Genomic DNA, 8806 nt, shown 5'->3' with positions numbered 1-8806 from the left:
ACCATCATTTCCGCCAAATTTTCCATTATACCATAGCTACTGATTTCCATTTCGGCGAAGGAGATTGACGGCTATCGAACCGGCGCTGAATTCTTGATAGATTTATACCCGTTTAGGGCAATGGGATGATTATTTGCTATACAGCAGTTTACTCTCGGCAAACTTTGCGCCTCAGTTCTCGGTATTCATACAATTTAATTCATTTAGAATACGTCGAATTTACCTATCATGAATATAAGATATAGATTATTACATATATAAGTATTTAATCAGTACTTCAAAGATGTAGAAGCCGTACCAGGAGGCTTAAAGCTGTAAGCATAGTCTTCACCTATGCCCTATGTACTCTGAGTTCGGAACACAAGAATGGAGGAGACTCCAAGACACCATAAGGTCTACACTATGCAGTTCAATGTCCCTTATCACCCGTCACCCGCATCCATAAAGTTATCTGATCTGATCTTGAAACAACCAATTGTTTCACTGCACATTACATTGTTACTAAGTCTATTCCATTCGTTAATCACTCTCTTGATAAACCATTTATTGCCTACCTTGTTCTTAAACCTAAATTTCCATAGCAGGTATTAGTCGCCAGTGGGCGCTGGATCTGCATTGTCTCCGAAGTAGGATCAAAACGAACTTGACACTCGCTACAGATACGATTACCTCGTCATTAGATTTCATGCTACAATAGTTGCAGGTCTCCGCCGCTGTACTTCTCAGACTTTTCCAATGTTCATATAAGGTCGCTTGTCCCTACCGGTCTCCTCAATTTTCTCTCTTTCCACTTCACCACTCGAGTGCATTTTTTGTGGCTTGTGTGTGTGTGTGTGTGTGTGTGTGTGTGTGTGTGTGTGTGTGTGTGTGTGCACGCTTCTTTCCTTCTTTATTACTTTCTTTCTGTCTTTCTTCTTTTTTATAATACGGGTATGTGTCTGTCATAGTCACGAACGTGAAATAGAATCGGTCGAAAATAAACCGTACTGGTTGCCTGCTTCATAGAGAGGATTCTCAATTCTGAATAAAAAAAAATGATGGCGGAAGGTTCTTCTTCGGTCTATCCCCGAAGTCGTCGACTCGGGTCCGCCTGGAGGACCACGATGGCCCTCGGGGATTGACGGGGCGGAGCCGTGTAAACGACGCCGGCAATGGCCCGACGGCTCTCAAACCGGACCTAAGAACATAAAAATGGAGGAGACTGCAAGGGATCATAAGGCGTACACTAGGCAGTCCCATGCCCCTTGCCGCCTGCCATCCCTACTCACTCTGTGGGTAAATCAGTTCTTGCCTATATCCTTCTTAAACGTGATTGCGGCAACCTCCTGTTTCATGTGTGAGCTGTTTCGAACCACTTCAAGGTATATGGGCGGGTAACAGCCCTGCAAACCTAAAAAAATAATGAATAAATAAATAAATGAATAAATAAATCAATCAATAGAATTGTGACAACACCGGATATGAGTGGAGTGACAACTCGCCAACCGACATTGCCCTTACCGATTGTGATGACCAACCACCCAACCACCCACCTTTAGACAACCCAATCGTGACTTCACCCGATTTTGACTTAATTTTCGTATCTCCCACGCATATGGTTTTTTTTTCCGTAGCTATGATCACTCCATTTCTTTGTTTATCTACAATTTTGCTTACTTATCTATTAATTTATTTATTTATTTATTTATTTTTTGCATATTTTCATTTTATTCATTTATTTGTCTCTTTTAGTTTATTCTTTTTTTTTTCTACACAGGCTGTTGCCAAACTCCGACTATAAACATTTTTATGTAACTTAGTCTCTACAATTCATATAACTTGTTCTTTCTATTTCAAATACCCACTCCATAGTATAATTCATACTCCATCTCTTATTTTGATATTTACATTTCCTTTGTTTCTTTTAATAGCTCTTATTGTCCTTTCCTCAGCTGTTGCATTTCTCCTTATCCAAGCATTCTTGTACTTGTATATGATAATTTCCTTTCTTTTTTTACCGCAACTTATGACTTGCACTTTTTTTTCTTTTTTTTTTGCCGTCTCTTCTATTCAATTTTCTTATTGGTCATTACTTTCTGCAACTACCAAGACGATCTATTTGGCTTTTGGCGATTTTTTCTCTCTCTCTCTCTCTTTCTCTCTCTCTCTCTCTCTCTCTCTCTCTCTCTCTCTCTCTCTATCTCTATTCTTTATGTACCGAGTTCCTCTTTCCATCCAAGACTTACTTTTACTTACAATATTTTCTACTAACCCTTTTCCATATATTACTACCCTTACAAGTTTTCTTTACATTGTCGTGTTCATTATTCCTCTTTTGTTCAGTAATCTCTTATAATTTCGCATTATCATTATCTTTTTCTTTTTTCTTTCATTTCCTTTGTCCCTGTACTATTTTTTTATATGGCTTGGGTTATTCACTTTCATCTCATTTATAAGTCTTTCTCTTTTTCCTCTTTGATTTTTCATATTCACTTAGTAGTTGTCATATTTTAGTTTTGTGATGATGCAAGACTTGAGTACTATGATACTAATTCAAGAGGCTTCATCATAGTGTCTTTAGCTCCTCACCTAGTCACTCGAATCGGTACTTGTACAGTTAGCAAAAAACATTTTCCGACGCTTCAGTAGCACGTAAAGGTGATAAGTTTTAATATTTTGGTGCAGAGATGGGTAACCTTTTTAAGCGTGTGTGTTCCAAAATCAGCCAAATCTTTGATACAAAATTTTCTCGCGTGCCAACGGAGTAAAATTATAGGCCCATACTCGTATACGAGTATGGGCTCCTTCTTTTGCCTAGTAGGGCCTCAGTCCGCCGTTCAGTGCAACTTGCGATTACCAGTGGTTATACAAAAGAAGCTGGAGATTTATTAGTTGCTATTTTGTTCGCGTCCCGGAAAAAATCTTTAGTGTGCCAGGTTTTCCGCTAAGGGTTTTACACCCCTCTTCTAGTAACAGAGCTAAACAAAAGGATTTGTTCCTTGTGGAAATACGACTACGATAGCTTTCTCTTTGTTGCCAGATGCCCAGGCAGCACACTAGAAAATCTCAAACTTATTCTTCTATTCTATAACCATTAACACATCTGAAATTGCCATGTGCACGTATATGGTTGCACATTTGTATACATGTGTCGATCGTCATATACATGAAGAGGTAGAACACGTTAAATCATTGTTTCATGGAATATTCACAGGTTTCAAATTTTTGACATAAAAAATGTCCATCGACTTTAATATTTAAAAACATATTAACATATTAAAGCTGAAATACTTGTATTTCATCGTACAGTAACGTACTATTGGAAAGAATTATTCCTCAGCTGGAGAACCTCTTTACTGAGAAATCTTAGCCGTCAGGGACTCTGTGTTAAAGCCATTTTCCGTACGAGAAATAAAGAAATGTGGCTTCATACATATATATATATATTGTGTGTATATCTATATATGTATATATATATATATATATATATATATATATATATATATATATATATATATATATATATATATATATACAGACATGACAAAATTGAATAGACACCAAGAAAAATACATTTCTGCTCTTATTTAACGCTTAATGTTATTCAGATTTATCTAGTATGTTATATTTACCTAGATTTATGTTTCAGATTACATACAAGATTAATCAAGCATGCCACGAACCAAAGGAGCAGTAGACCTATCTGAATTTCAGGGAGGTCGTATTGTAGGTCAACATGAAGGTGGACTTAGTCAACGCAAAATATCTGAAAATCTGTCAGTACCCCTGTCTACTGTTAATAGAGTGATCGTACAATTAACTAGAGAGGGCAAGAAGGGCACAAAACCTCATTCAGGTCGTCCCGGGCCCTCACAAAGAACCTTGCGTCTTGTCAAAAGAAATGTCGAAGAGGACTCACGTTGCAAGGCCTCTGACATAGCAGCACTAGCTGATGTCAGCCCAAGAACAGCTGTCAGGTATCTCCACAAGCTGGGTTACTATGGCAGAGCTGCAAGAAGGAAATCTCTCCTTCGTCAAGCCAATATCAAGCGCAAAAAGGATTGGGCTGTTGAGATGATGGAGAGACCTGTGGCCTTTTGGGGCACTCTCATTTTCCTTATTGAGTCACGAATCGCATTATTTTTTGACAGTGGAAGAGTGTGGGTCTGGAGACTGCAGCCAACAGTGAAACATGAGGCATTTCAATAATGGTGTGGGGTGCAATTTGAAGTGATGGTCGATAAGAGCTTGTGGAGTGTCAAGGAAACATCATTTCAGGCAAATATGTTTCAATATTAAAGGAAGGACTCATTCCAATATTCTCAATAGGTAGAATGAGTAAAGATGTCTTCCTATTTATGGAAGATGGAGCTCCTTTTCACACTGCTCAACCAACACAAATCTGAGCCAAAATGGGATCAGGAAATTCCCATGGCCAAGTCAGTCCCCAATTGAACATCTCTGAGTCATATTAGACCGACAACTTCGCAAAAAGAACAGGAAACCATCTTCAAAGCCCGAATTCTTACGAGTACTACGGAAAACATGGCAACAAAGCCCTCAAAATGATATTCGTGAACTAATCACTAGCATGCCTAGAAGGGTCCTTGTATTGAAAAAAGCAAAGGGGATGTTAGCCAAGTGTTAGTTATTCACATTGTGACCATTTATAAGCACTTTAATTGTATCAATTGTTTGTTTGATCAATTAAACGATTTCTTTTGGTGTCTATTCAATTCTGTCATGTCTGTATATATATATATATATATATATATATATATATATATATATATATATAGTGTGTGTGTGTGTGTGCGTATTTACCTAGTTGTATTTTACGGGAAGGGGAGCTATGCTCGTGGAGTCCCGTCTTCATATGTGTGTGTGTTTGTGTGTGTGTGTGTGTGTGTGTGTGTGTGTTTTCATCTTATCAACCACATTTTTTTTTTTTTTTTTTTTCATTTTAATTCCTCGCAAACACGATCGAGATTAACAAGAGTTCGATTGAAGCCGATTCGGAAACTGATACCTGTGGGACACGAAACAGGTGTATTTCGGGCACAAAAACAACCACTGGAGTACTACTCACGCATTTCGTCGATCTGCGGCGTCATCCTTAGCGTGACGGCGATGAGGAGGAAGGCCAGGAGGAAGATGGCCGCGGCGCCAATGCCCACGGCCATGCTCACCCTCCGCTGCTTCTCCTTCTCCTCCTCGTTCTGCTGTTTCCTCCTGCTGGAGAGGCCTCCTTCTCCGAGCTTGCCGCCACCTCCACCCTCCGGTAACCCTGTGTCCTCCTGCATAGAGCGGGACCTGGCGAGGAAAGGCACTCGGTGAGATCTGTGGGTAGTCACCGAAAAGGCACATATCCCCATGCACACCATACCAACACCTTCATGTTTTCTGTCTTTCTGTCTGTCTATCAGTCTGTTTCTCTGCCTGTCTGTTTCTGTCTATTTCTCTATGTTTGTTTTTCTGTTTCTGTCTATCTCTTTGCCTGTCTATATTTGTTTTTTTTTCCTGGGTTGTCTCCCTGTGTACCTGTTTCTCTTCCTCTCTGTGTACCTGTCTGCCTATCTCCCTTCCTCCCTGTCTGCCAATCTCACTTTCTCTATATGTCTGTCTTCCTCTTTCTCTCTCTTTGCCTGCCTTTGTACCTCTGTCTATCTCTCTGCCAATGTCAGTCTTCCTCTGTCTCCATCTGCCTGCCTCTGTCTATGTGTCTCTATGTATCTGCCTCTTCCTATCTTCCTTTGCTTGCCTGCCAGTCTGAGCCTTCTGCCTCATGGCCTGCCTGACGTCTGTGGTTTCACTAGTATAGAATAGACTATTAATGAGTTGCGGAATTGCAGAAAGTATTGCACGTTACACTGTCCACCCTTCCACACATAATCAACCTGCAATAGACCATCTGCAGAGAAATAATATTTTAAAGTCACCCATAAAATATAAGTTTTCTTCAATGCAACTTAACCAAAATAGAAAATGAATAGAAGAGGGGTAACTATATTTTTTGACCCACGTTATATAAATATCCTGATTTAATATGGAACCACAAATGTACGAATTCACCTTGCATTCCATTATTTCTTCAATTTTTCAGCAAAATGTGCTTCTTCACACTGTGTTCCTCTTCTCCCATTCTCTTTCCCTCTCCTCCCTCCCTCTATCTATCTATCTGTATCTCTGTCTCACTCTCTCGCTCTCTCTCTCTCTTTCTCTTTCTCTCCCTTTCTCTTTTTCTCTTTCTCTCCCTTTCTTTTTTCTCTCTTTCTCCCTCCCTCCCTCACTTCTTCAATCCCTCCCTCCCTCCCCCCCATACCCCACCTTCCTTCTCAGAACATGGACTTGATAAAACAGGTCCGCATAATTTTTATGTCAGAACTCCTCTTACATTCATGTGTAACGAGGGCGATATTTCACGGCCGCTATATGTTGTCAAGGCCATGGAAAATGTTCTCCCTCGTGTTTAATTTGTACGTCTCGAGGTCTTCCGTTCCATGGTGTACGAGACACCATTTGATGGCTTGTGTTTGATAGCTCCCATCGCCAACAGCCATACATGTATTACCTCTTTCTAGGGAAACGGATGATGGGACCCAGAGAAAACGCGTGTGTATATAAACATGTAAACTACACCGGGGGAACTACATCACATTTTTCCCACAATCAGCAATTGGAAATAATGTAATGCTGTGTTGCTCCAATATTGACAATTTTTAGGCAAATGGCAGCAGTTCTCTGTATACGGTGAGAGAGATATTTCTGATGAATCCATGCAGGCTGCATTATATAAATCTCACTCCATCCCAAATTTTTCCGTATGAACGGACGTGCGCGCGCGCGCGAGCGAGCTCACGTACTCCCACATGCACGCACGTATGTACATACACGTACACATATACACACACACGTACGCACGCATGCACGCAAATCATTTGGCATTTCCACCCATAAGGATAATACCGCACCCATATTAAAGAACATATTGGGCTGTGTAATAAAGTGGTAGGTTATGTTAGTGAAAAGTGAATTTGCGATTGTAATATTTTAAAATGCTGAGGTGCTGGGACATTGAGTTAGGTGGGTACAGTTTCAAGGGGTTTGGAAAGGAAGTTTGTCTCTCAAAGATATCGGTGTTCTGAAGTAAGATTTAAGGAAAGATTTAAGGAGAAATCCGAGAAAGGAAAAATTATTGCAAGGGGTTCAGTAGGTAGGAAAATTTTGGAATATAGTAAAAGTATTATCACAAATGCAGACGGATGGAAACTGGAAAGTGTTGTCATTTGACATGAGAGAACATGCCCTGCTTTATACGTGCGTCAGTGTTGCCTCAAAGCGTTGGTTACGCTGGTGAGAGGAAAGCCATAATCAAGCATGGTCATTAAATGTGTAAGTTTTATAGTGTGCACTGGAGAATAGGACAGAAATATTGCACAGGCAGCTGAGCGAAAACATTGAAAGAGGTCGATGCTGCTTCCCGAGATGCTTTGTCGACGCGTTCGTTACTGGGAATGGTGACATGAGATGGCACCCAACAAAAGGACACAGATTTGAAGCGGGAAGTTCGAATGAGCTACGAATGGATTTCGTGGATCATTGAATGGAGAGTGGAAAGGAATTCTAGGACGCTAATGAAGTCAGAGGTGATTGTGAAAAAAGAGGAAGAGGTGTAGAAAGTAAGGCGATGAGAATGGTTGGGTTCGACGGTGAAGCCAAAAACCAAGGCGGGTAAGAGATGAGGATTCTGTGTTTGTGGTTATTTGCGAAACCAACTCGGTGATCAGGTCGGGAAACATATGTAATCGTGGACAGACGGAGGATGAGAAGATAAGCAGGATAAGCATTATACTTGTCGTATAATGTCAGATGGTGTTGAATTTATCAAGGCAAAGCAGGAGTGTTGAGGTGGAAGCAACCAGGGGACCCTTTTGAGCGTTGTGACTAGAAGGACGTTACCTGTTTGTTCTTTATTTGCCTATTGTTATTCAATTGTTTTATATTACAAGGTAGGTCAGACATAGACTAAACCATCTCTCTCTCTCTCTCTCTCTCTCTCTCTCTCTCTCTCTCTATCTGTATATATATACATGTATATATATATATATATATATATATGTATGTATATATGAATTGTAACAAACCTATTCATCGACCGTACTTCTCCACACCGTTTCATCTTCATACTCATAACTAAAATGAAATAAAAATCTCTGAAAAACTCGAAATTTGCATACCTGCTGTGTCTCTTTCCATTACTGGCAGAGCTGTGCTTTCGGCCTCCGTGGTTTCCTTCTCTGCCGGAGAGACCTGAGGACGATCTTCGAGGAGGTTTCTCACTGACAATCTCAATCCTGTCGAGACCTTCAATCACCATGCTGTTGGCTTTGTGGTTAGAGCTGGCGGCTTTGTGGCTGTGGCTGTTGGCGTCTTTGGTTGCCATGGTGACGGCGCCGGGGGGTGAGAGGTTGGGCCGGGAAGGAGGGAGGTATCTCGGGTGTAATTAGTATCTTCTGCAGGTGTTTTGATCTTGGGAACTTGGCGGGTGTTCCCTTTTGGTTTTGATTTCTTGTGATGGAAAGACGTGGGCAGTTTCTCTTTGGAGGCAGCGTCTTTGATCTGGAAGGAAAGGGTTTTCATTAAGGTATTGCCGAGAGGAGGAAAAGTGACTGAGTACACCTACATAAATATCAGGAATGTGTTTTGCTTTTTGTAATCTCGTATAAAGTAAATGCCAAATTCGAAATAGAAAATATGGTTGAGTTCATGGTTTTATCTCAAATATGCACAAACAATAATTTGTTCACAACATAGACAATAATATATT

General features: G+C 40.4%; 1 protein-coding gene across 1 annotated transcript in view; it reads right to left on the bottom strand.

The window, feature by feature from the left end:
• Window positions 1-1280: 1280 nt before the first annotated feature.
• Window positions 1281-8806, bottom strand: part of LOC143023517 (uncharacterized) — a 39509-nt gene continuing 31983 nt past the window's right edge. Inside the window, exons 2-4 of the mRNA XM_076182050.1 lie at window positions 8217-8598; window positions 5069-5292; window positions 1281-1390 (exon numbers count right to left, since the gene is read on the bottom strand). Of these exons, the coding sequence (XP_076038165.1) occupies window positions 1281-1390; window positions 5069-5292; window positions 8217-8422 (540 nt within the window). The 5' untranslated portion in view covers window positions 8423-8598. The remainder of the gene's footprint in view (window positions 1391-5068; window positions 5293-8216; window positions 8599-8806) is intronic.

This window comes from Oratosquilla oratoria, unplaced genomic scaffold (genome assembly GCF_046742065.1).
Source record: "Oratosquilla oratoria isolate Oo_2021 unplaced genomic scaffold, ASM4674206v1 SCAFFOLD49, whole genome shotgun sequence".
Lineage (NCBI taxonomy): Eukaryota > Metazoa > Arthropoda > Malacostraca > Stomatopoda > Squillidae > Oratosquilla > Oratosquilla oratoria.
This window is presented reverse-complemented; position numbering and strand designations above follow the sequence as displayed.